This window comes from Halichoerus grypus, chromosome 7 (assembly GCF_964656455.1).
Source record: "Halichoerus grypus chromosome 7, mHalGry1.hap1.1, whole genome shotgun sequence".
In the NCBI taxonomy this organism is placed as follows: Eukaryota; Metazoa; Chordata; class Mammalia; order Carnivora; family Phocidae; genus Halichoerus; species Halichoerus grypus.
Window position 1 is genome coordinate 50,792,800 of NC_135718.1, and position 26,955 is coordinate 50,819,754.

Here is a 26,955-nt window from a genome sequence, read left to right on the forward strand (position 1 = left end):
CTGGGACATACCTGGCATTTTATGCAACCCACAGGGCCCCAGGAACCTTCTCTCTCCCCCATGCTAAAAACGTTACAGGATGCACCTGGGTAAATACGTCCACTTTACTCTTAAACATATCTGACCAACTGCTAACTCATTTGTGCCACACCCCAATCCTGAGTACTGGACCAGGTAAAATCCAGCCACAGCTGAGGGAAGGCCACCTGTTAGCTCTGGGGCAGTGGGTCATCCAAGGGGCTTCAGAAGTCACAGGCCTATGACCAGTTCCTCCCCACCAGGTGGACTTTCAGAGATGTCTGCTGATCTACTTCACACCTCTCTTGAGAATCCCAAAAGCAGATGTGCTTTCACACCTAACTTGCAGACATCTTTTCCTGTTTGTTTGACCTAGCAAAAGATCCTGACTCAAGCAGATTGGCTCAAATTCCAACTGTCTGCCATTAAATCACATGTGTCTTATTCACACAGGCCATTCTTGCCAGTCCCTTAGCAGAAACATTTATCGCCCAGAGTGGAAAGCTTGCTTGAGCTCCTAATCTCTCATCAGATTCTTTCTGACCTGGAAATTTTCAGCATGTATCACTTTTTTGGGTAGAGTCTCAGAGTACATTTTCTTACCTGTTCCCTCTTAGGCTTCAAATGGTACCTCAGGTCTAACAGTATAAATGTGTTGAACAAAGCTCTCCCTTCTCTAACCTCTGATCACACCCTTCAAACTATCTTCTCCCATCAGAAACACTTGCTGTTTCCTACTTTTCCAACCAGAATCATCTATTACTTTCTGTCATTCAGCCCCAGTGCAGATGAAGGCCAGTGGCCACAAAGCCTGAAGGCACTGCTTCTGGGCTCACACTTAGGCCCAACCGTTTCAGTGTCTGCCTAGAAAGAAACACTTCATGACCTCTCACAGAGGCCCATATACTCCCTTCTCAAGTCCCTCTGGTTACTGACCCCTCATTCCATTTGCCTACACCTCGCCCCGCCCCACCCAGGGCCTAGTTCACTTCCCACAGCAAGAGCTCACAGGGGTATGGTGTGTGTATGCAGCCTTCAGCACCATCTCTTCAATGATCCAATGGAATTCTGGACAAACTTACAAACTGAAATATAAAGGCATAGATCCTCTTATTTTATTGTAGTCCAAAAAGTTTGTGGAGTTACTTTAGGGACACAGAGGACTTTATGGCACAGATTTAGGTAAAAAGCAAAATGCTCACCAAAAAAATAAGGTACTAGTGAGATACAAGGGAGAGCTGACCCTGGCAAATGTTTAAACTCTGCAAATACTTGAAGTCATTAATTATGTATACTTGTTTTTATTCATAATCTGTAATGTCTGGGGATACCAAAAGTAATTCTAATGATGGGCTAAATTTAACAAAAATTTTTTAACCTCATCTTAAAAACTTCCACTGATCCATCTCGTTCAATGGCAATTTTCAATGTTAATAGGAACATAAAAACAAACATGCACACAATTGCACAGTTTTCATAAAGGTCTATTTCATTATTGGTGGGTAGCGCATTTAACAGTTAAATACATTTAAATAATGTATAGGTGACTGCACGACTGCAGCATTGGTAACTAGATAGATAACCAATTCAACTAGAAACCAGCTAACAAGTAACTGTCTAAATATTTAAAATACAGCTCTTGTTTAGATCATCCTTTGATTTGATCACCTTCTTGGGGAGGGGGGAGCCTGCTGGTCACACTGGAAATATATTAAGGCCAAATCTTCTGATATCCATTCCCAGAGGTTTCTTTCAGCTGGATTAAGCCTCCAACTCAAGGGCAAGCCCAAGTTTGTGGCCTCCAGCATTGATGCTCTTCCCGTCTACCAGAGCAGACAGTGTAAGCTTGACACCTGTAAAAAAAAGGCAGGCAACCATGATTTGCCTGAAACACCTCAAGAGTCTGCAGTCTTTAATAATCACCCCAGAGCCTGCCTGTCCCTCCCTCAGCCTGCTAGATGACCTATTAGTGCCAACCACCAGAGGGCACTTGGGAGTCCCAGAGATACCAGACAGAATTCAGGTGGTCCCATCCTAGGTTAAGGGATCTGTGATGTCACAGAGCATTAAAAGTAAGTTCAAAGTGCTCTAGAAAATACAGTAACATTCAAAACACTATCCAGACTATAAGACACTAAAAGACAATCATAATTGGACCAGGACAACTACAATAAAGAGACAAGTGGGGGAAACTGAATATAGACTACGTATTTGTATTGCTCAACTAATGGTAATTTCCTTAGCTGTGACAGTGGTATTGTAGTTATGAAGAAAAATGTCACTCTCGGGATTTGCGTGCTGGGTAGATTTGTCTGCATGTCCACAAAACATACATTTAAATAACTGAAAAGAGACTGTGGAAAAAAGGGATTATGTATGCAGACATGGAGAGAAAATGTGGTAGATGTTAATTAGTGGATGTGGGGAAGGATATACAGGTGTTCTTCGTACTTGTCTTTTCTTTAGTTTCAAAAAGGCCAAAATACAAAGTCTGGGGGAATATCCCTATTTGAACGGGGTAAAAGTTCCAAGCGCTTTAGAACTTGCTATTCAAATGGTGGCAAGAACCAGTGATGCTGGCATCACCTAAGAGCTTGTTAGAAAGACAGAACCCTTCACTCCAGATCAGAATGTACATTTTAGCAAGAGTCCCCAGGTGACTCACGCACACTGAAGTCTGGTAAGTACTGCTCTAGAAAAGACAAGGCTCAAAATACTACATAAAGTAAATGAGACTACAGAGACCAAACAATGAGAGCAATGAGTGAACCTTGATTAGAGAAATAAACAATACTAGAAGGCATTTCAGGTACAAATGAGGAAAGTGACTACAGAATGGAGAGTAAATAATAATACGGACTAACTATTAAATTTCTTAGGCGTGATCATGGTATTATGGTTATGCAGGAGACCAGAACGTTCTCATTTCTGCATAGACGCATGCTGAAGCATTTAGGGAAGTGTCAGGATAGCTGCAACTTCCAAACAGCCCAGCAAAAGAAAATAAATAAATAAAACTGTGGCAAAAGGTAAACATGTTCATCGTACTCTTTGAAAGGTTTACAAAGAATCTGAGAAATGAAAAATAATTTTTAAAACACCAATCCTACTTAAAAAAAAAAAAAAACACCAATGCTACTTATCAAGAATACTTACCAGGCCTCAGAGTCTGAGTGTAGCCCACTCCAATTAAACTAGAGTTGTTGACTTTTGCCTGAAATAAAAGGCAAAAACAGCTGTAAAAAAATTTTTTTGAATTGAGAGACAAAGCCCCTGCAGGTTTCCCTACTATACAATTATGAAGTGTTCCGCTTTTTTATTCACATGTGAAATAATAAAATTTAGACAAACCATGAGAGACTCTTGACTCTGGGAAACAAACTGAGGGTTGCAGAAGGGGAGGTGGGTGGAGGGATGGGGTAACTGGGTGATGGGCATTAAGGAGGGTACGTGCTGTGATTAGTACTGGGTGTTATACAGAACTAATAAATCAATGAACACTACATCAAAAACTAATGATGTACTATACATTGGCTAATTGAATTTAAATTAAAAAAAGACTTGTATAAAATAAAGATTTCATAACATTTGAGAAGTAAAATAAATAAAACTTAACACTGTTACTAAGCCAAACAGAAGCTAGGTGCTACTTAATTCTTATCCATTAAACTCCAAGTCAAACTGTCAGTAGGACACAATATTCTTGGTAGTAAAAAGGTGACAGCCTCTGGGATCAAAACAGATTGGAAATTATTTGATGTCTTCACTCTTTTATAATGTGTAACATCGAAACAGTCCAGAGAGAAATATGTAACTACAGGCAGAAGTCACATAAACAGCACTTGTGTTCACATGGCAGGATAGCCAAGTCTTCAGAAGCCACCAATAACCAAGTGAGCTATTAGTCTAAGGAAGAAATGCCCCACTAGTGACCACCTTGTGCCCAACAAATTAAGAGCCTCAGACAACTGGATACAAGTTTCTCCTGTTAGAATAGAAGTAAACTACCAAACTGTGATGGGACATTAAGCAATACTTCGGGGTGATGCTTAATTGGGGGCACAGCAGCATACTTGGGTGGGAAATACTAGATACATTTCCAAACGAGTCCCCAGAAGTCACTCAATGGCACACAGATCAAAAGCTGCCTTCCCATTTTAGACTATGAGAGCACTACACTGGCTCGCGTTAAATCCGTGTTGCTGCCACAGACATACATTTGAAGAGAAGAGCAACGTAGCTACCAGGGAGTAGTGTACTGTGTGAATCCTAAGGTCTTCACCGCTACAGTGCAATGAGAAGCAGAGTAGGGAAAAATAAATGAATCACTGCCTTGCCAATGGGACAAGCATTCTGGATGCTTCCCATGCTCTCTGATGACAGCTGCTAACATAAAATAAGAATGGGGCTAAAGCTTAACTGCCCAAATTTTCAAAAAACATTGCTCTCAGGAATGAATTATCACTTTATGTAACAGAAAGGTTTAACGTTCTTTCATTCCCAGTACGTACACTACCAGGCAGCGCCTGACCTGACACACACGACAGCTGCTGAAACCAGAGCCAGCGCCTCTACAGTCAGACACTGCACTCCCTCCTGCCCCAAACCCACGACGACTGGAGGAGGCAGCAGCAAAAAAGCCCAAGGACAGGAGCAGGGCGGTCATCCACCACAACGAACCCAGGGTAGGCAGGAGGGAGTCCTTGGGGTGCAGGACTTTTAATGCTAAGGCTGGAATAGTCCCAGGCAAAGCAGGATGAGCTAGCTGGTCACCCTAGACAGGAGGGAAATCAAAAGACATGCAAGCCCTTCTTCCCGCTCTCCTTCCCTAGCAGTGATCTAAGTCCTTTTCCTTCGAAGCTTTGGTATCTCCACCTGCAAAATGGCATTTGCACCACTGACCCCTAAGATCAAATCTAAAAAATATTTTGTAAACCCTCAAGACAAAGTCAAAGTAACAAAGTACTATTATTCCACACAGAAAGACAAAGTAACAATTAAAATACTATTACTCCTGGCCTGGGGCCCCAAACAGTGGCTTCCCTGGGCTTAGACCAGCTTGGAGCTCAGGGTTATCATCTACACTAAACTGAGCAGCTTTTGAGTTAAACTCCTGTGACCTGGATATCAAACTTCTAACACTGCCTCCACAAAAAATGCACGCAGCATTACAAATTCTAATCCCAATCTGTGAGTCAACTAGGGATTGTGTGAACCACAGTTCAAATTTTCAGCACAATATACCCAAAGATGGAATTCCCACAATCGAAGACCCCATTCTAAGCCCACAGTAGTACTCACAGAAATGGAAGCAGTGGGATCCAACTGATATTTGGCTGCAATGCCAAAGCGAGTGCTGTTGGTACCTGATGTCCAAGCAAGGTTTACTGAAGTGTCAAGATCTTCACATACTTTTTGATAAATTGATCCTCCAAATTCTGTCCCATCATTGCTGTAAGATATTTTAAATTTGTAAATCTAGAATAGACAATGTAATGTCTATGGCACTAGGCTGATATTGTAGCATTATAATTAAATAAAAGGCATTGCTCACACGGGTCTGTAGTATTCCACTGAAAACGTGAAAGTTTTAAAAGGTCTTTATCTCAACCTAAGCCCCAAAATAAGAGGTCATATGAATCATAATACATCCAACCAGCAGAATTACCACACAGCCACTAACAATCATGTTGTAGAATACATAATGCTACAGTAAAATTATTAAAATGTATTAAGGTAGGAAGGAATTATAAACCAGCCTGGTATGTATTTTGTATGTGTGTGTACACACACACACACACACACACACACACACATATAAAAAAGATGAAACTCTCAAACATTAACAACTAACAAAGATTATATATCTAGGTGGTGGGGCCATGAGAAGTTTTGGTTTTCTTCTTTGTACTTGTTATTTACCAATCCTTTATTTTATAAGGGAAAAAATTAAGTCCTTTTCACATATACATCTAATATGGGTTAGGTAAAAACACCATACATTTTAGGCAATCCCACCAACTCAGTACCTCACATATCACAATTAAGTCAAATGAACACACTGGTCATTTGGTAACATCTTAGCCTTTTCTAAAAATCCAAAGCACATCAAGCCTCATATAAAATAAACAATTACTCTCTCAGCACTGAAAAGTCAGACTAACATTTTTTACTATATACTTTGAGAGATGCCCAGAAATGCCCGAGGATGATGATCTTTTTGTGTCAAGAGAAATCCTTTAGATTGTACCTAGGTTCATAAGGGCCGACAGGTGACATCAGTGTCATCCCCAGGTCCTACATCACAATAATCTCAGAAGAGAGATACTCACACATTAGTGTGCAGCTGGAAGTCCCCAGTCCTGTAGCCCACTGCGAAGTTATTTCTTGTCAGCTTTGATTTGGCACTGTCAAAAGTCATCTGGTACCCAGCAAGCCAGCCCTCGTAACCGAAGACAGCTGAACCATGGATTGCAGGTCCAGCAAAATCAAAGTCAACATCACAACCAAGGTTTATACACTCTCTCTTGTAAGAAGACTTGATTTTACCACTTTTCTTTCTGAAAAAAGAACAAACTGACTTAAAACTGATGCCAGTGGGAAAGATTTACATACATAACTTCTGCACAAAGGGCACAAGACAAATTTATGAACTGCAGTGTAACTGGGGAGTAAAAGTAGTAGCATAATCCTAAGAGGTAAAGAAAATATAGCTCAATGAGCTTAAAAACAAGGGTACATGGGATTACTTCCACCACCATGAGAAGACTGCTTTTGCAGGACTAATAATCAGTCACAAAGCCTATTAGAAACATGTTAATTACCCAAGTTAGTCCACAATGAAAAGAGGCAAATATCTGAAGGGAAGCCAACAATAGCAACCACAGTACTCATCATGCTCCAAAGGCAGAAACAGAAATTCACCACCACAAGGCAGTTAAGTAAGCTATCAAACACTAAATGTGCATCTTTCCTAAAGAAACAGGAGAGAAATGTTTTTAAATTTAAAGCAGATAAAGGGGCACCTGGCTGGCTCAAGTTGGTAGAGCATGCGACTCTTGATCTCAGGGTTGTGAGTGTGAGCCCCATCTTGGGTGTAGAGATTACTTAAAGATAAAAATGAAATTTAAAGCAAACAAAAATGTCTGTCCATGCTTACCCCGTGTTTGGTGAAAAGGTGGTATCAAATGTCAGTTTCAAACCTTGACAAATCTATTTTGAAAGAAAAAGAATTTGTTTTCAGCTATATTTCCTTTCTGAAATACAAAAATAAACTAATATTAAGACACATGTTCAAAATGTTACCTGGTCTTCAATTGCGATTTCTGTTCCCAGAGTGTTATCGGTGTTCCATTTTTCTGTGAAAGTCAGACCATACTCACACCATTTATATTTGGTCTCCAAGGTTCCAGTAACTTTACCAGTGTCTGTATTAGATGAACCAGACGTTGAGAATTCCTAGTAAGACAATAAACGACTTCGTGAACTTTCTTGTAAGCCTGGAAGAATCACTGCCTAACTTACACAAAAAGCCCACTGAAACACAGTAATTTCACTAATCCTTTTTTCTAGTTTCCCAAATACTTCTACACTCTGCTACTTTATGTACAAAAACAACAAATTAGCCTGTCAGTTACTAACTGCCACCTTACTTACACTTACTTACATTTTCAACCAATCAACGACAAGTTAACCTGTATCTAATTCTCAACAAACAAACTGAACACCTTTTAAGGAAACTTCCGCTAAGGTGATTTTATTTGGAATTCAAGAATCAGGATGGGAGAGGGGAGGAACGAACATTTTAGTACTGTATCCAATCTGCCTGATATTAAATAAAACACTATAAAGGAAAGTATGGTTAATCACAGACCCCCATCACTAAAATGAGCATTCATAATAACTGACGCACTATTAGGAAATGTTGCCTGAAAATTCTTTTTTTTTTTTTTTTAAGATTTTATTTATTTGAGAGCAAGAGACAGACAGAGAGGGCCCTAGTGGAGAGCGGGAAGAGGGAGAAGCAGGATCCCCGCTGAGCAGGGAACCCGAGGCGCTCAACTTGAGAGGATCATGACCTGAGCCAAATGCAGACGCTCAACTGACTGAGCCACCCAGGCGAATCTGTTTCCTGAAAATTCTTAAAAGGAAAGCACCCCACTGTAGGAGTTCATGCCATGAGAAAAGATTTAAAATCTTCAGTAACCCCAATATTCTGTTTTTCTGAGATAAAGAGTCTTCACCAGATTTCACACCTTCCCAACAATCTTGAACGTTCTCATTTAAAAAGAAAAAAAGTAGGGAAAGGGAATTATAAGAGATTTATACAACTGGTTTATATCATGCATAATATAAACTATATTAAGTACAATAGATAATATCAGTTAAAAACCAATCCACTTAATACAGGTATCAATTTGAAGTGCATTATATAATCTTATGTTTATAGCAAATACAAATAACTAACTGCACACCAAGTGAAAAGGAAGGCATAATAGGGAGGGCTTACTGAAATTTAAAATCTGCTACAGAACATCTAGCTCGGTAGATAGGCAAACTTCCAAGACAAAAGAGTAAAATACCATCTGAGCATTCTGATTCACAATTTGTCTGCTAATGATGGCTACATACTTTGGTCACTGACAAGCCAAATCTAAAGAAAACAGCTGATCCAAACTAGTAAAGAAAACTCGACCTGAAATTGTGATGCCTGCAAGAGTGAGAAAATACCAAAAACTGTATCAACAAGAGAAAAAGCCAATCATCCTTCACTTAGAAAACATTTGTATAACTACTGCTCTGCAGTAAGACAGATTCAATCTCCTGAAATAAGACACTTTAACAGGAATTTCAAGTCAAAGCTTGGCATTCAACGCCCATATTAAAAAGCACCGGATTATGTTAGGAAAAAACACTGGATATAAAATTAGAGGAGTCCTGGCATCTAGTTCTGGCTGTCATTTGCTAAATGAATAACACTGAGGAAGACGCTTAAACTTTTCTGGGTCTCAGTTTCCTCAAGTGTAAAAACAAATCTACTGCTGGAGGATTAAGTTGGACTGGCACTATGAAAGCTTTGCACATTTTCCTGTGCTCTATACAAAAGAAAAGCATTATTAAAACAATACATATGGAGCATATTCTTCTAGCAGATACTAGGAATGGAGAATGTGTAGAAGTAGATATTTTTAATCCTGAATGACAATGATTAATGACTCTTGAGGCCCCACCCTCTGCCTCCGGACAGCCTATAGATTATGAGCCAGCCTATATAAACCCAAGGAATCCTCAAGACACAAAATCAAGATCATACAGTGGGACCCGAATTGGGCCAGATGATACCATGGCCAAGCTTACACCCTTCACTCCATCACCAAATACTCTGGCTTCTACGTTCTGGAATGAACTGGACACCTCTGCAGTTTACGTGAGAAAACAGAACCAGCTGTTAATAGGACTTATTTGCAGCCAGGTACATACTACAAGATCAGTACCACATTGAGATATACATTAAACAGAAATCAAAAAAACTGTATGGAATCCAGATCATATATATCCTTCAGGATCTCAAACCTAATTCCATAAAACTTTAACCCTGTCCACAAAAATCCTTTTCTCTCCAACAAAGATTATGATTAACCAATCTAGTACTAGACATGCTTCTCTCAGTGTTCCCCAGTTTAAAATTTATTTTGTATCTCCAACCAGCAAGTGATAAGCTTTTTAAACACAGGGATTGAGTCTTCCTTTTGGAAGGCCTTTTGTGTCTCAACTAGTGCACAGCAAGTGTTTATAAGGGACCTCAAGAGGTTAAGAGTGGGAACACAAAAAACAAACACTAAGTCACTGCTCTGTACCTCGAGCAAGTAAATCGCTCAACCACAGTGAATATACTCAGGCTTCCTTCCAGACCAAAGAAGCCAAATGACAGATATGACCCAATACAAAACCCCAGAAATCCAAGTCTGGGCATTAAGAAATTACAACATGAATAATTTTAATAAATATCAGTTATATGCACTAAGGGAGTTAACAATTACAGCAAGAATTTATCAAAATAACCAGCAATATTCAATATTCACACACTATACCCATTCCCAGTCTCAAATTTTTTTGAAGAAAAAAAAAAATTCCACAAAATTAAATTTTATTTTACTTTCTTTGAGTTAGGCAGAATCAAGATATCCAAACACCAAAATATTACCATCTTTAAAAATAGTCAAATCAGGACTCTCTAAATTCACATGGAAATCTTCCAGAGAAGGCTGCCAGAATATGCCCTTTATATAAATGATTAGTACACTTCAATTAAGTTACTATTTTTATGCCCAGAACTCATAATGCTTACTAGACATAAAAAGTAAGGATTACAAAAAGGTGTAACAGGTTTCCTGACTTCAAGCTTGTAATCTTACTGAGTAAACAGTCCCAAAGAACCAGTCTTTTCTGAGTTCCTTATGCATGCACAGTAATATGGCAAAGGACCACCTGAAAATCAGAAATCATATCCAAAGCCCAAGTAAATCAAGTTTCATTCAAATCCCTTAAAACAAAATTAACTTCTGCCTCTTCAAGATAAATGGGTAGACATTTTTCAGTGGTGACTATTTTATGGGTTGAAAAATTATATAAAGGGTCATCAGAATTTATGAGTTATCTAACACTCACCACACCACTGCATGACTTTGTTTTCACATCCAGTTTCACCAACCCAAAACCTTCAAGTAGAGAGCAAAAGATATCAAAATGATTCTTTTGTATAAAAGATGCATACCAATAGCTGACAACACATAAAAAAAACAGAAAGACTTCATACGTTCAGAGGGGCATAAAAACGTGGAATGATACAACATATTTAAATGAAAACAATTTTAATTATCCTACATAAACTAATATATACAGCACAGAACATCTTTATGCAGCTTTGCCTAGTGTGCTGGTGTATACTTGGCAAAAAAAAAAATTTGCTTTCAAACCATTTTAAAACCTAAATATCAGATCAGAAAATCAACTCAACTTAAATCTCAGAATAGCCAATAGTTTATTATAATACAGCCATTTAAAACAATTATCCCAAAAAGGTATCTTCCTTTGGGATAAATAATCTAAATAACTAGGGAAATAATGTAGAGGGACTTTATGTGGAATAAAACCTCCAAGAAGAAAACCCAAATTCATTTTAAAAAACTCATAACCCACTAGGAGTCACCACAAAAGCAAAACAGTAATACATCATAATTCTAGTCAACCAAGGCCTAAACTAGATCTGAAGGAAATGAAAGCACAGTTTTTTTTTTTCTTACAGATAAAATCCTTAAAGTACAGTCTGAAAAAATTGGAGGAAATCGGGCTAGAGGGAGATGTGGATTATTACAGTACTATTTTAACAGAAACTTTATCTAAAATGTATCTAATAAATGAACTAATACAGCAAGATATTTACAATTTGAAAAAATCAGTAATTTCCCCAAGCAATCCAAACACATTTTCACTTCTGATCTGAAAGGGGGAAAAAAAAAAATTCTTACCAAATCCTTTGTTGAAAATATCTCTGGCAGCTTTGCCAAGGTCAGCATATGATGGAGGAATACACATTGCTGGTGGGAAGAAACATTCCAGTGTTAACCTTTCTGTTCTTCCACTTTCTGTCCAGGAACTAGACTTAAATTCAAGCAGTCCAACTTGTTGAAGATGTTTTTGATACTACCAGGAGCTACAGTAAAACTATAATGATCCGTGAGATATCACCAATAAAGTTTTATTTCTAAAATGGATAACCACGGTAGGTGGCTATACAAACTTGGGAGATTCCTTCCAAAACCCAAAAAACAGACGTTCTATTCCTAACTTTACACAGTACCTACAGCCTCTCACCTCTTAGGACCGAACTAGTACAAAGAATCAAACACATACACATAAATATATCTATACACACAGATATATCATTCAAAATTCACTGGAATGGGCTGATTTAAGCAAATGACATAAAACCAACACCTAAGACAAGCCCTCTCCCCAACGGATCTCTCAGTGCCCTCAGTGAGTTCTTAAACCAATATTCTAGAGTGGGAAGAAAAAGGTAATTAACACTATGGACATTTAAATGTTGGAACTTAGAAAAAAACACGATCATCTAGGTTTCACTAGTGTCTACATCAACTAAATATCAAATGGCACTTCAAGCATATTAATATGGCACTCAAGTCCTCGGCCAATGCTACGCGGCTTAAGGACGAGCGATCTGAGGTGGTTACACCAGCTCATTCATTCTACACAGCACGTCCACGCCCTTAGGAGCACATGGAATGACCTTGCGCTCTTACAAAGGGGGTTACTACTTCCTCTAAAAGAGTGACCCAATCCTCCAAAGGCCGAACCCAACAGTTAGTAACTTTTTGCTTCTGAGTTCGTCAAAGGCACGTCCAAGAACTAAAAGTGAATGCGGCCAAAGACCCAACTCCCCTGGCCTAGACCCTCCAACGAAATCTCGCAGCCCAGCCCCTCCTCCGCAGAGCGAGGGGAGTCAGACGGTAGAGTGGCTACCGAAAGGGGAGAACCTCCAAGTCCCTGGAGAGATTAGGAGAAAGAAGCTGCGGTTTTCTGGCTTCGACTGTCCAGCCAACCCCGCCCCATCCCGCAGAGATCTCGGCTCTACTTACGCCGCGCGCAGCTCTGTCCGGAGGTCGCCATGGCGAGGCCACAGGAAGAGGTGATCTGCGGGAGGGACAAGAAGTGCGGTCAGCGGGGGTCAGAGGCAGGTCAAGGGGCGAGAAGGGGATCTCAAACAGAGACAGGCGAGGAGCCGCGGGGCAGCGCGGCCATCTTAGGGAGCCAGGGCCGACCCCGAGTCTGGTTCAAGTGTCCTGTTTGGCCGCCCGGGCCTAGGCAGCCAAGTGACGCGGGCGCAGCGTACCTGGTGGTCTCCTGAGAGGGGCCGCTACCGCCGCTCCGCTCGCAGCTGAGGCCGCTGGGCTCGCTTAGGGTCGGGCTGCAGCTTCCCCGGCTGGAGGGCGAAGTGAAGGAGACACCGTTCCGCCCGCCGCAACCCTGTCCTCCCCCCGCCAGGACCCCGCCGATGCCCCCGCAGCTGTCCGTCGCGCCGGCCCCCGCAACGCCGCCCGCTGCCCACCCCAACCTGCTCCAGAACGGCCACGAGGACCGAAGGCACCCCCGACCCCGGGGTGGGCTGCTTCTCTCCGTTGGTGGGGGCCGGAAAGGCAGAAGCTGCTGGACCTCGGGTCAGGCAGCGACGAGGGCAGCCCCGAAGGCGAGGGGGCGGGGAACGGCGGAGGCAGCGCGGTAGGGACTGCGCGTGCGGAGGATGGGGCGGAGGCCCGGCGCGCGCTCCTTAGGGGCGGGGTGGGGCGTCAGGCGCGTGCCCGCGCGGGGCCGGGCGCCACTGGGCGCGGCTGCGCAGCACGGGGGTCACGTACAACTCTCCAGCTCCCCTTAGCCGTGGTTCCCGTACTCTGCAGAGACAGTCTCCGTACGGGGCGTCTGGAAGGAGTCAGCTGAGCGTTACCGGGTCTACCCTGAGCAAGTGCAGCGTGCACTTCTGAAAGAATCTCTCTCCAGGCCCATGGGGAGCGAATGCGGCCCAGGGGCGCCACTTCCAGCCCCAAGCGCACTCGCTTCCCTCGTCTACCTCCCACTGAGGTGTAATTGCCATGCGGGGCCGGACTCCGCGGGAAAGGCTCTCCTGGGCTGCCCCTCCCTGAACAAATTTGAGCCTGCCTCAGGGTGCCCCGCCCCTTTTCCTCGCTTCACGCCTTTGGGTTCCTCTTCTGCCTCCTCCTCCGGGTTTAGGGGATCGGACTGCTTTGCACACTCGCCCAACCGGAGCTGTCTTGATGAGTCAAGCCTGCTAGAAAATTTAGGAATCTTTCTGACCAGGCATTAGAATGTTGCACTCGAGTTCCCTGAGTGTGCACGAAGAGTGAGGAAGCGAAGGGAACAAGAAAAAAATGAGCCGTCTAATGAGAAATAGGGTCAGTTGAAGCTCTGGAATCAATCGCCCATCACAGAATTTTATCCTTACGAACTATAGAAATGATCCCTGAAAATATAGTCTTAGAATTTTAGGACGTAGCCCCGCGGGCCGCGGCGGCGGCGGCGGCGGCGCCCCTCATGCTGCGACGCCCGCTGGCCGGGCTGGCGGCCGCCGCCTTGGGCCGGGTCCCCTCGGACGGGATGTCAGGACCGAGGCCGGTGGTCCTGAGTGGACCATCAGGGGCCGGGAAGAGCACCCTGCTGAAGAGACTCTTGCAGGAGCACGGCAGCGTCTTCGGCTTCAGCGTGTCCCATTACTACTTTGTGACCCGGGAGGTGATGCAGCGGGACATCGCCGCGGGCGACTTCATCGAGCACGCCGAGTTCTCGGGGAACCTGTATGGGACTAGCAAAGCCGCTGTGCGGGCCGTGCAGGCCATGAACCGCATCTGCGTGCTGGACGTGGACCTGCAGGGCGTGCGGAACATCAAGAAGACGGACCTGCGGCCCATCTACGTCTTCGTGCAGCCGCCCTCGCTGGACGTGCTGGAGCAGCGGCTGAGGCAGCGGAACACGGAGACAGAGGAGAGCCTGGCCAAGCGGCTGGCGGCCGCTCGGGCTGACCTGGAGAGCAGCAAGGAGCAGGGCCTGTTTGACCTGGTCATCGTCAACGACAATCTGGACGTGGCCTATCGGGCCCTGGAGGAGGCTCTGGCCGAGGAAATCAAGAAGGCTCAGCGGACCAGCTGCTCCTGAGCAGGACCACCAGCTGCGTGCTCCCTGGTGCCTGGTGGGGACTGCGCTCGCCTCGGCTAGCGCCCAGACTGCCGCAGCCAGAGGACCCTGGCCTCCCCTTACTCCTGTCGTGGGAGCTGGGCCAGGGTGTAATAAAGAACTGCTGGGCAAAAAAAAAAAAAAAAAAAGAATTTTATCCTTACGATATCGCAGTTTCCTCATCAATAAAATGACAAGTTTAAATGAGACGAAGTGGTCTTTAATAGCCATTCAGCCACACACAATGAGCAAAACCTCCCCCAACCCCCATCTCCTCTGGCTCTGAAAGCCGCCTCTGCTCAAATGCTGCCGAGATTCCACCTTCCTCCTAAACCAGACGATAACTAGATAGACTTCACAAGGCAAACCCAGATTACAGGTGCATCCTGGTGGACTCCCTCCCGTGTGCAAGCCCAGCCAGCAACCTTGCCTGGTCATGGTTGGAACTGCTCCTGTAACGGGTTAGCAAAGGAAGAGTCTTTGCTCAGGCATCAAAACACTGATTAATTCCTTCATTCAAGCTCAGACAGGTTGAGCGGAAATCAGCCTGGCTGCACTGGAACTTGTTTGCTCTGGCCTTTTGTGAAGCTAATGGCAGAGACCGAGGTCTCATCCCAGATGCAGCGTAACACACTACCTTCCTGGAAAACCTAGTCTGTGCTCAGTTATCTCCATTACCTGCAGTAGGGTTTATTCACGCTGTGAACTATCTGTAGCATTTTTTTTTAAAGATTTTATTTATTTATTTGACAGAGAGAGACACAGCGAGAGAGGGAACACAAGCAGGGGGAGTGGGAGAGGGAGAAGCAGGCTCCCCACGGAGCAGGGAGCCCGATGCGGGGCTCGATCCCAGGACCCTGGGATCATGACCTGAGCCGAAGGCAGACGCTTAACGACTGAGCCACCCAGGCGCCCCTATCTGTAGCATTTTTAACCCTCAGAGAATTTCATTTTGCCACAAAACACAGACCTGAGGCTCTAGCCTCTAGTAACGCAAGGAATGTACACAATACCTAATAACCAGGAGAAGAATGATGGCAATTTATTTCAAAGTTGGATTCAGTAAATACATTCTAATGCTTTCATTCAAAGCCCTTTTGGGGTGCCTAGGTGGCTCAATCAGTTAAGCAGCCCTTTCGGGGCACCTGGGTGTTTCACTCGGTTAAGCGTCAGACTCTTGATTTCGGCTCAGGTCATGATCTGAGGGTGGTGAGATGGAGCCCCTCATTGGATTCTGGACTCTGAGTTGGGCATGGAGGATGCTTAGGATTCTCTCTCTCCCTCTGCCCCTGCCCTGCTTGCATGTGTGCTCGCTCGCTCTCTCTCAAAAACAAAAAACCCAACAACAAAACCCCCCAAAATATCAAAGCCCTTTAGACCAAAGCAGCATTAGTAGCAGCCACTACTTAAAGAGCAACTAACTACCTTGTGTCACCCATAGGGGAAACAGAGTCCACTGAGCTGCACTTCCTGCTCTCAGGGCACTTATGGTCCAGTGTGTGTAGAGGTGTCAAGAACTATGAAGAGTCCAAGATTTTACCATTCTTGCAAGTTAATCTAACAAGTTAGTCTGCCATAGTTTCATAGGTTCATAAATGCTGGCAGAAGACACGAGACTCGAAGGCCAGAGACAAAGAACTTTATTATTTGTAGCATGGCAGGCACCACAAGGTTCATGTTTGAATTAGTTCCCCTGGTCCTCTCTGTCCCCAGGGGTGATTCAGAACACCCTACATAGAAGCTGTGCACACTATGTGTATGTGTATGAGATATACTTCTCAAGAAATAAAATCTGCCCTCCTCCCCAGAGAGAGACACTACCTCTATCTTCCAAGGCTGTTTGCTATGCAGACATCTTGAAAAGATAGTTTGGGATAAAAGCAGTCACAAGACACGGAGAAACTCCATGGAAAGCTGTCCCACGACAAAGGATAGGGAATCCAGGAATTGCAAACACAGTGCTAAATGCAAGCACAGAGATTTGTGGGCATTGTCAAACTGAGAAGACACCTGCCCTAAAGTCTGAAAGGAGAACTGAACAAAATTAAAAAGCCAATAGGTCAAGGACTAGAAAAGCAAAATTCTAGAAAGAGGCATGTGCGAAGCCATACGTGCTTCAAGTAGCAAGAATCATTTGGCAACTACAAGTAATTAAGTAAAGCTGGAAAAACCTGTAGGCAAAGTTGAGAGATGAGTCTAAAGATGTTGGGTGGAGTCAAATTCTGAAGGTTCTAAAAGCGCCAAGTGAAGAACAATCTAGTATAGCTGGGAGCAACATTTCTGACCTAAGCAACTGGAAGGAAAAAGGTTCCGCTCAACGTTGTAAGGGCTACAGGAAGAGGAACAGGTGTGAGGTTGGACGACGAGGAAGTCAGAGGAAAGAGGATGATTCCATTTCAGATAAGTATGAGGAGCTGGGGCCACATCTAAATGGAGTTATCCAGGGGTGCCTGGGTGGTGCAGTCAGTTAAGTGGCTGCCTTTGGCTTGGGTCGTGATCCCCGGGTCCTGGGATCGAGCCCCGCATCAGGCTCCCTGCTCTGTGGAGAGCCTGCTTCTCCCTCTCCCTCTGCCGCTCCCCCTGCTTGTGCTCTCTCTCTCTCTGTGTCAAATAAATAAATAAAATCTTTAAATGGAGTTGTCCAGTGGACGACTGAAGCCTAGGAGAAAGGGTAGGAGACACTGGCATGAAAATTTTAGTTTTAATTATGACTATCCATGGCTGTGATTAAAGTCAATAAGAGATGGGATAGCAATAAAGATAGTAGAAGCCTTTAGGAGTATTGGTATTCCAGGGGCAAGCCGACTAGCCAGGAGACTAAAAGAAAATTCAGGAGGGAGTACCTTCCTGGAAGCCAAAGGGGGAGAGCAGTGAGTGGAATGTTTTAATATCTTAAAACAACAAACATTTTATTATCTGAAAGTTTCTGTGGGTTAGAAATTGGCATAATAGCTCAGGGCCTCCCACCGAGATTGCAGTCAAGATGTTAGCTGGGGCTACAGTCATCTGAAGGGTTGGCTGTGCTATAGGATGTTTCCGAGATGGCTCCCTCATGTGGCTCTTAGCAAGAGGCCTCAGTTTTTCACCATGTGCATCTCTCCCTAGGGCTGCTTCAGTGTCCTCATGTCATGGCAGTTGGCTTCTCCCAGAGCAGGTGATCCGAGAGAGAGAGAGAGAGACCAAAGCCTCAATATCTTATATGATCCAGCCTCAGAAATCATACTGTCATTTCTGCCTTATTCTGTTTGTTAGGGGTTATTATGGCCAGTCCATGCTCAAGAGGAAAGAAATTAGGCTCCGCATTTTGAAAGGAGTGTCAAAGAATTTGTGGATACATTTTAAATCACCACAATCTGGTCACATTATTTACATTGCTCCTGCATGGAAAATATATTAACTCCCTCCCAAGACCTCTCCCAAACCTCCAGCCTTTATAGCATCAGCAAGAGGCTTCTCAGGTCTATTTCCTTAAGAACAGCAACTCCAGTACAGTTCCTCTTGACCTGAAGACCTATGAACTAAAGAGACAAGCTGTCTGCCCCGCCCCCCACATATATACGTCCAACATACATGGGGTAGGATAGGCACAGGATGACTGCTAAAGACACCCTGGTCAAAAAGGGGTAAACAGGACATACACAGAAGTCCATAGCAGTTCTGAAATCCAGCCAGGCAAATTTTGAAGGTTTCTTATTAGGACTCAGTCCTGTTGCTGCCTGTGCCAGATGAGGTCACATAGGGAGAGACAGCCCGAGATTCACATTCCCTCTTTTCCTGCCCCAGGCTCTGTCCCACAGTGTGAGGGGTACACCCCAACCCACACGTCCACTCTGTCCCCCCTCACATACACACACTCCTTGACCACTCCGTGGGCTTAGGGGTGTGTCACTGGCAGTTCAATCCATGCTCAAGAGAAAAGACTCTGGGAAAGAAATCCATGCAGGCCCCAGAAGCAAGCTCAGGACTGTTTCAGTGGGGAAGACAGATCTTCTGTATCCAGAGTTTGGTCCAGCTATGGATAGGGTGAGCATGTGGGCATGTTTCTTTGGCCCTGCAGACTCCTCACCCCATAGGAATAGGCACAATCTGAGAAGGGTTTGAGTGGGGCCCTCTAAAGTATGAGGCCCAGGGTGGGAGGGCCCTCTTGCCCAGGTCTAAGGACAGTGCTGGAGCTAAGGACTGGGAATCTTCATGTGATTGAAACAAACACATATTGAGATGAGAGAGAGAGGGAGGACTGTAAGCTGTGGTTCTGGTTAGAATGTGGCACACTGAGATGTAAGGTTTAGCAGTTGAGCATTCTGGGTGGTGAGTAGCCATGGAAGGGTAGAGTGGAAGTGAAGTTCACTGGAGTTGAGGAGGTCAAAGATGACAGGTGAGGCTATGTTGTTGGAGCTAACTGCCCTGCACACATTCAATACACAATGGTGGGATAGGCACAAGTTACTGGAAGGGATACTGAAGTCACCAGGATGTTGCTATGATAAGAGGTAGAGCGGAAAACTGGGAGTCAGATGCCAAAGTCCTCAGGGAACACAGGGGAGTAACCAGGAAGCTGGTCATAAAGGATAACAAGTAGAGGATGGTAGAACTGATGATGGAGGTAATTTCATAGGAGGGTGATTTTATAGGAGGAGTAAAAAAAGTGGCCACCCTTCCCATCCCCAGGTCCAGCCCTTCAGTGCAAGAGGGCATGGGAGAATGAACAGCCTTCCCTCTGGCAAGACAGAACATCTGTGGGTAAAGGGCCTTTTTTGTTAAGGTGAGAAGAGTGAAAGAGCATTCAGCGGTGAAGCTGAAGACGTAGAGTAGTTTATTTACATTAGAACAAGGTTCTAGAGGGCATCAAGCGAGAGGGTGGCAGGGAGGGCAGCAGTGAGAGGGCAAAACCGAAAGAAGGAAGCACAGATAGGACTGGGGTGAAAACTAAGGAGGGCGCAAGTGAATAGAGGGACTTAAAATATTTGGGGGAGGGCGCCTGGGTGGCTCAGTTGGTTAAGCGACTGCCTTCCGCTCAGGTCATGATCCTGGAGTCCCTGGATCGAGTCCCGCATCGGGCTCCCTGCTCGGCAGGGAGTCTGCTTCTCCCTCTGACCCTCCCGACCCTCCCCCCTCTCATGTGCTCTCTCTCTCAAATAAATAAATAAAATCTTAAAAAAAAAAAAACTGGGGGGAATTACGAGCCATGCTGGAGGTGAGGGGCATGCTAGGATTAACTGGGCTCAAAAGTCAAGCCAGTACCCGTGAAAAATCTCTGAAATTGTGCATAAAGGACAGTGTGCCGGGTTTTGTGCACGTAACTTTGAGCTATCATTTTCAGGTACACCAAAGCATGAAAATCACTGATTTAGACTGCCTATCAAAGCCCGGCAGTGACTAGGGGAAAGAAGAAGCATTCTACAGCTCTCCAGATCACATGCAATGTGGACTCTATTTCGATTTACTATTTAATATAAGATGTGATGATTAAAGAAGATAGTGGCGTTACAGCTTAATAGTCAGAACACAAAGGAAGTGCAAGTTTCATGCAGTCCTTTCCAGGTGCTATTCTGGTGGAATAACTCTGGTTTGAAGCAGAGACTGATATAAAAGGACTTTGCTATATATCACGCAGTCAGCAACCTGTGCTCATGCTCAGAGCTCCAATTAGAACACTGGCGAAACGTTGTTTTGTTCCTTGGAAAAGCTCACACCTTCCTTATGGAAAAGCTTAGCCCAAAGTGACAGGGAAAATGAAAAGAGACTCCTGCCCAAGAAATTTCAGTGGCTCCCATTTGCCCGTAGCATGAGGTCCCTGGTATAAGGAATAGGACCACGATTCTGCTCTGCCTTCCATCACAGTCATATTTCCTACCTACCACCTGCGCTAATTCAGGTCACAGACAATTCCCAAATCAGTGTTTTCAGTCTCGCTGCCTTTGCTCATGCTGCTCATCCCACCTAGAATGTTTCCCCAACACCCCCCTCCACGTTTTGAGTTAAACCCTCTGAATCCTTTTAAAGCCCGACTCCAGTGTTTTCTGACTTATCGGCTTTTACTTTCTCTGAACTTCTATGGCATTTGTTACCTTATGGCATTTATTACAAAGTTTCCCAGTATTTTATTATGAAAATTTCCAAACATATAGAAAAGTTGAAAGAAATGCATAATGGATGCCATATATCTACTATCTAGATTCTACAATTGCCATTTTATTTTATTTGTTTTTATTCCATATCTATCCATCTATCCATTCATCAATCCATCTTACCCTTCCAAATGCAAATTTCAAAGTTAGTTGCAGACATTAGTACACTTTACCTGTAAATACTTTATTATGCATATCATTAGCTAGAGTTTAATATTTGTTTTTTGTAAAGACTTATTTGTTTATCTGAGAGACAGAGAATCAGTGGGGGAAGGGCTTTGGGGGAGGGAGAGAGAAAATCTCATGCAGACTCCCCGCTGACCATGGAGCCCAACTCAGGGCTTAATCTCATGACCCTGAGATCAAAATAATCATGGCTTTCAGGCACTTATCAGGCAATCAAGCACATATCAGGCACTTTCTCTGTGCCAGGCACTGTTCTAAACACTTCATATGCTTTTTAAAATTCTTACAACAACGCCATGAAACACCTAGTATAAAGAGATCTGTTGTAGATAAGAAACATGAACCTACAGAGGTTAGGTAACTGGTCCAGGATGCAGAGCTAGTTCTTTCAGTGGGTGCAGACAAAATTTAAACCCAGCTCTGTCTAAGTCCAGGGCATACGCTCTTAACCACCATTCACATTGCCTCCCCACGGTCAAAGCCTTACCCGTTGAGGGAAATTAATCGTGTTTATGGAACATTCAAAGAGTCCACTGCTTTGGACCATCCTTGTCATGGTGCATTAACATGATATCAGTTGGCTTAAAAAATTTTCCCTGGTAAATTTATAGCAGGGTCATGAACCTCCACAATGAAGGGAGAGGAACGCTGGCTTCTCCACGGACTTGTCACTGGGTCACTGCTGAGAATGTCTCACGACTCGGATCCCATGGCTGCCTGCATCTACTATGTGGCTGCCCTGCATCTCTTGGACTGGTGTGGGAGGCAGTGGAAGGAGGATGAGGGAGAGTTCTGAGGCCTGGGAAAGTCACAAGGACAACTTGGCTGGCAGCCGCCTGGACACTCAGAACAGAGGGAAGCTGATGAAGAAGCCAGAGGCACAATAGGCCATTATTTCTGGCTGGAGGAGGTTGGTCAGTTTGCTACTGGGTGACCCACCATGCCTCCCACCAGTTGAGTTCTCCTAGACCTTTTGGCTGGAAGGAAAGCAATGATATTTCAAGTGATTCACAGGCTCTGTCTGGAGACTAGGGGAAATCCTGAGGCTCATTATGGCTGTAAGTAATCAGGGATTAACTTTGAGGACCACCCTCTTGCTCCAGTCCTCACTACACACTACTGCCAGATAACACAACTGAGTGCATGACTCCCCTCTTCAGAATCCCTCCATAAAGCCACCAATGCACCAGGTTAAACAGGCTAAAGCCCTCCACAATATGGCCTAACCTAACTTTCTAAGCAAGCACAGAGTTTTCAGAGTTTTCTTGGCCACTATTTACACAGTGCGTCAATGGAATTTACATATATAGAAAGAACTCTGTGATCAAATAGATTTGGGAGCTGCTGGATTAGTTAACCCATTCTTTAAGTGGAATTTCTCAGAGCCTTGAATTAATGTGCATGATGACTCTCTGAAAGAAGAATGCAATGTGTTCCCAGTTTAGTTTTTTTTTACGAAGTCTCTCAAGAGACTAGTGTTCTATGTGTGCTGTCTCAAATGTCATTCTCAACATAGTTATCTCTGAAATTTAGCCAATTCTTCTAAGCCTGTCATGGTAGCCGTGAAAACGCACTGCTCAGCTCTGCTGTGGTACAGAGCACAGCGGACTCACTGCTCTCGCTGCTGTCCTTCTGGATCCAGCGGAGCTACACAGGGTAGCTTGTGACCGAGCGTAATGATGAGCAGGGGTCCTCATACAGATCTATCCCTGTGCAACGCGGGACTCCTCTGATAGCTGACCTTGGCTTAAGGATGTCCCTTTGGCCTGGCTGAAACTTTCTCAAAACGGTGTTGCCATCTGAGACTCTTCCTACCCGATCTTCTTTCCTGTGTTGAAATCTGAAGCTTCTCCTGCTTTTTCTCCTTTGTCTGTCACAGGCATATCCCTCAGTAAATCTCTTGCACATTTAATTCTACCTCAGCATCTGCTGCTCAGGAGATGTAAACAAGCACACCTATCTCAAGTGTGTTTCCAAAGCCTGCCCAGGTTCAGCTCCTTCTTGGAACCTCACATCACTTTTATGGCATCTGCCTTTATGATCTGCACGGACAGGCCTCCTGATACAGTAATGCAGCTCATGGAAGACGCTCTTGGAGATAGTGACCCAGGTTTGAATCCCAACTCTGCACTTACTAGCAGTATAACCTTAAGGAAATTCCTCAACAGGATGGGGATGGGAGATACCATTATTTTACAAGGTTTGCAAGGATTAAATGAAATGTTATTATTTAAAGCACCAAACATATAGCAGGTGCTCAAAAATAGAATAATGATCATTTACAGTCATTTGTGTTCTTTCTACTTTCTCCTATCAAATTATAAGGACTTGAGGGTGGGCAGTGTGATTTTCATCTTTAACTCGCCCAAAGGGCCTGAGATACAGGTGTTATTCATAGTGGATCAACAAATACCTGTTAAATGAAGTGGGACGAAATGCAGAAGGAAAGGGGCATCTCAGAGAAGAGGAGATGCCAATCAGGAGAGTCACTCAGGAGAGTCAGCCAATGTATTCCTGTATTTACAGGAATGTAAATATTCAAAATATATAATACAAGTATAAAGTAGAAAATGTTTATATATATGCTTATATATACATATGTTTTATATAGATGTTTTAATATATATTTATATTTAAATATATAAAAGAATCATGATTTCAGAAATCACTGCTTAGGAGAGGGCCAGGAAGACTAAAGTTGTCCTCCCAGACCCCTTTGCAGAGGTTTGCACTCTAAGCCCTGTAAACACAACCTGGAAGGGCAGTTTAGCAGTGAAATCCTCATACCTAAGCTTAGTGCAACTAGGAAAAAATGGCAGAAATGCAAAGGAAGGAAATTGCAAGATGGATGAGAAACAGTGTGTCAATGAAGAGACACAATTAGAATATACAGAACCAGGGGTTTCCATCCAGGTCCAGAGTATTGCCTTCTTGTTCAGTCCAGGATATCAGGCCACCTTGATTTTAGCCTGGCTTGGAGGCGGAAACCACAGCAGTGGTGGCCCCAGAATAATCTGCTGCGGGTCTTTGCAGGAGGAAGCTACTGGAACTCTTAGATCTTATGTCTATATGCCCAGCTATGGCTCCACCCCTGGGGAAGCTCAGGAAAGGACATCATCTGTCTCAGGAGCCCAACATTGCTCTCTGATGGGAGGGGAGGCCTTCATACTCACCTCAGCTTTTCCCAAAGCCTCATCAATTCCTTGAAACCCCAGTTCCAGGAATTTTTTAGCAGAGTAGTACAAAAATCGGAGCTGGAAGAAATGCCTAAGGCCCTGTTTGTGCAGCACAGCCCAGCATTAATGGCCTCTTTGCTTTCCCAATAGATGTGTGATCATGTGTAGAAAGATTCCCTCCCCAGATAATACCCTTCTGTTCTTTTTTTTTTATATTGTTATGTTAATCCCCATACATTACATCATTAGTTTTAGATATAGTGTTCCATGATTCATTGTTTGTGCATAACACCCAGTGCTCCATGCAGAACGTGCCCTCCTCAATACCCATCACCAGGCTAACCCATCCTCCCACCCCGCTCCCCTCTAGAACCCTCCGTTTGTTTTTCAGAGTCCATTGTCTCTCATGGTTCTTCTCCCCCTCCGATTTCCCCCCCTTCATTCTTCCCCTCCTGCTACATTCTTCTTCTTCTTTTTTTCTTTCTTAACATATATTGCATTATTTGTTTCAGAGGTACAGATCTGAGATTCAACAGTCTTGCACAATTCACAGCGCTTACCAGAACACATACCCTCCCCAGTGTCCATCACCCAGTCACCCCATCCCTCCCACCCCACCCCCCACTCCAGCAACCCTCAGTTTGTTTCCTGAGAGTAAGAATTCCTAACAGGATGACCTTCCATGACTGGCCTTATAGTCTCTTCATTTAAATCCCTTATGTCACAGGAAAGCTCTATGGGTATATGTGTATAGAAGTTAGCTTTTTTTTTTTTAAGGACAAGGAGGAGGGGCAAGTTGGGAGGGGCTGCCTATTGAAAGTCAGGGCTCTTGCTACAGCCCCCCTACAGGTAGTAAGTCACCAAGCTCACTACGGTTCAAATCTAGAGGCCAAAGTGTATCAGGGACATCTCCTTCATCTCCTTCAACACAGCATCAGTTTTCTCTGTGTTTCCGGCAATTTTATGAGACAAGCTACAAAGACACACCATTTGAATGAATCACTCTGCTCTCAATCTATAATGCCAAGACTTAAATATAGTTAATTCAAATTAACTAAGTCCTGCTGACAAGAGTTGGCTTGACTGAATCATAAAGCACATTAAAAGAAATTGTTTTATTGCCTTCAGGAATCTAGTAGAACTATGCTCATAAATTGCTCCTCAGTATAGATCTTAAGGGAAATCTGTTTTAATGAACAGATGAGAATATTTTCTAATTCAGTCCATCAGTTGTTTATATGGAAAGGGTTAGTTGTCAAGTGTATAATGGTTACCTGAAATGCTTGGTCTTGCGTATATCACAGTATTTAAGTTGAACAAACTCTGTTGATAAATGGTATAAGATAAAAGATCCGATTTGTAATTCCTTCAAAATTAACGAAGTCCCAATTAATGCCGCAACGGCTCCGTTAGCCATGAAATCAAGCTAGTGTAGTCATCACTCAGAAGCAACACTCAGCTTTTGCATGGGCTGTTCTTCCAGCCCTGGGGACATCCCTATCCTTTCAGATTATGTGACACACATTCCTTCCTCTCACACTGCCTTCTGTGTGTATTAAGCAACTAGTGTGTGTCAGACACTGCAGTGGAGACTAATCTCACAGTCTAGAAAGGGAGACAAACATGAACAAGTATTGTAAAGTGCTGTAAGCACAAGGATTGCTATATCAACAGAGGACCATGGATTATGAAGGAGTCACCCCAAGAGCATCAGGAAGGCCTCAGATTTAAACAGATTCTTAAAAATGCAGGCCATGTTTATGTGGCCAGCTAGGAGGGAAAGGGCAGCACATAAGGAAAGATGCCTAGGCATGATAGAGCATGGCATGTTCAGCAAACTGCAAATAATATGGCAAGAAAGGTACAACAGATGGGATGTCAGGGGAGGAAATAGTAGGAAGAGGGGTTACTTAACAAGGGCAGGCTGGAGAGGTCAGCGGAGGCCAGATCAAGGGGAGTAGGGGCTGGCTGTCCTCAGCACTGGGCCCACACCACATCTGGAGTATATTTAGGATGATGGTGACAAACTAGGGAGCAACAACGAAGTGAGAGGGTAAATCTGGTCCCTATACTCCATCTTGGCCACAGGCAAAAGTCTAAATTTGTGATTTCTTAATAGAAAAATTTTGAAAGCATATGTGTTGGTCCATTGAATTCCAGGCAAAGCCAAATGAGAATGCATCAGTGACTCACCAATGAGATTGCATTTAAGATATACAGCCTCAGAGCCAAGACCAGCCTTGTGAAACAGATTTCAGGACAATATGGAACTGGATATTGGCCAAGAAGACTGGAAAAACAAACTCTGACCTCTTAAAGAAAGCCAGGCCTTTCAAAATATAGAAGACCAGTGGGAAGGGGGATTAGAAATAAAATGCTAGGTATACCAGTTATCTATTGCAACCTAAAAAATACACTAAAACTTAGTGGTTTAAAATAATAATAATTTATGTCTATGATTCTGAACACCGACTGGACAGTTCTCCTGATCTCTATTGGGCTTACTCAGGCAGCTGTCTCAGCTGATGGGTCAGCTAGAGGCTGGGCTCAGCTGGGATAGTTTGATCTGCTGGGCCTCTCTCTCCTGATAAGATTTTTCATTCCAGTTTCCTTTATGGCACAGCAATTTCAGGCCAGCATCCCAAGAGGGTGAAAATGGTAGCCTAATGAGTCACAGGTCAGCA

General features: G+C 43.9%; 1 protein-coding gene and 1 pseudogene across 2 annotated transcripts; one reads left to right on the plus strand and one right to left on the minus strand.

Annotated features, from left to right (window-relative positions):
• Positions 1–1,481: 1,481 nt before the first annotated feature.
• VDAC2 (voltage dependent anion channel 2) lies at positions 1,482–13,090 on the minus strand. 2 transcript variants are annotated; one of them, XM_036095296.2, is made up of 10 exons: positions 12,932–13,090; positions 12,678–12,732; positions 11,547–11,615; positions 10,687–10,736; positions 7,324–7,476; positions 7,178–7,230; positions 6,351–6,578; positions 5,320–5,470; positions 3,175–3,232; positions 1,482–1,871 (listed from the first exon to the last, which is right to left on the minus strand). In XM_036095296.2, the coding sequence occupies exons 2-10, from the start codon at positions 12,706–12,708 to the stop codon at positions 1,780–1,782; spliced, it is 885 nt and encodes a 294-aa protein (XP_035951189.1). In that variant the 5' UTR covers positions 12,709–12,732; positions 12,932–13,090; the 3' UTR covers positions 1,482–1,779. The 2 variants fall into 2 exon arrangements, with proteins under 2 accessions (XP_035951189.1, XP_035951190.1); XM_036095297.2 differs by lacking the exon at positions 10,687–10,736.
• A 1,013-nt stretch (positions 13,091–14,103) lies between these two features.
• On the plus strand, positions 14,104–14,933 carry LOC118537656 (guanylate kinase pseudogene; annotated as a pseudogene).
• The last annotated feature ends 12,022 nt before the right edge of the window (positions 14,934–26,955 follow it).

What these genes read in the sequence shown, in the direction of transcription:
- VDAC2 (XM_036095296.2), bottom strand. Translation starts at nt 12,708, where the DNA reads ATGGCGACCTCCGGACAGAGCTGCGCGCGGC. An exon ending in TTCCAGCTGCACACTAATGT is followed by an intron (nt 5,471 to 6,350) that starts GTGAGTATCTCT and finishes AATATCTTACAG; the next exon opens with CAATGATGGGACAGAATTTG. An exon ending in ATCCCACTGCTTCCATTTCT is followed by an intron (nt 3,233 to 5,319) that starts GTGAGTACTACT and finishes CTTTTATTTCAG; the next exon opens with GCAAAAGTCAACAACTCTAG.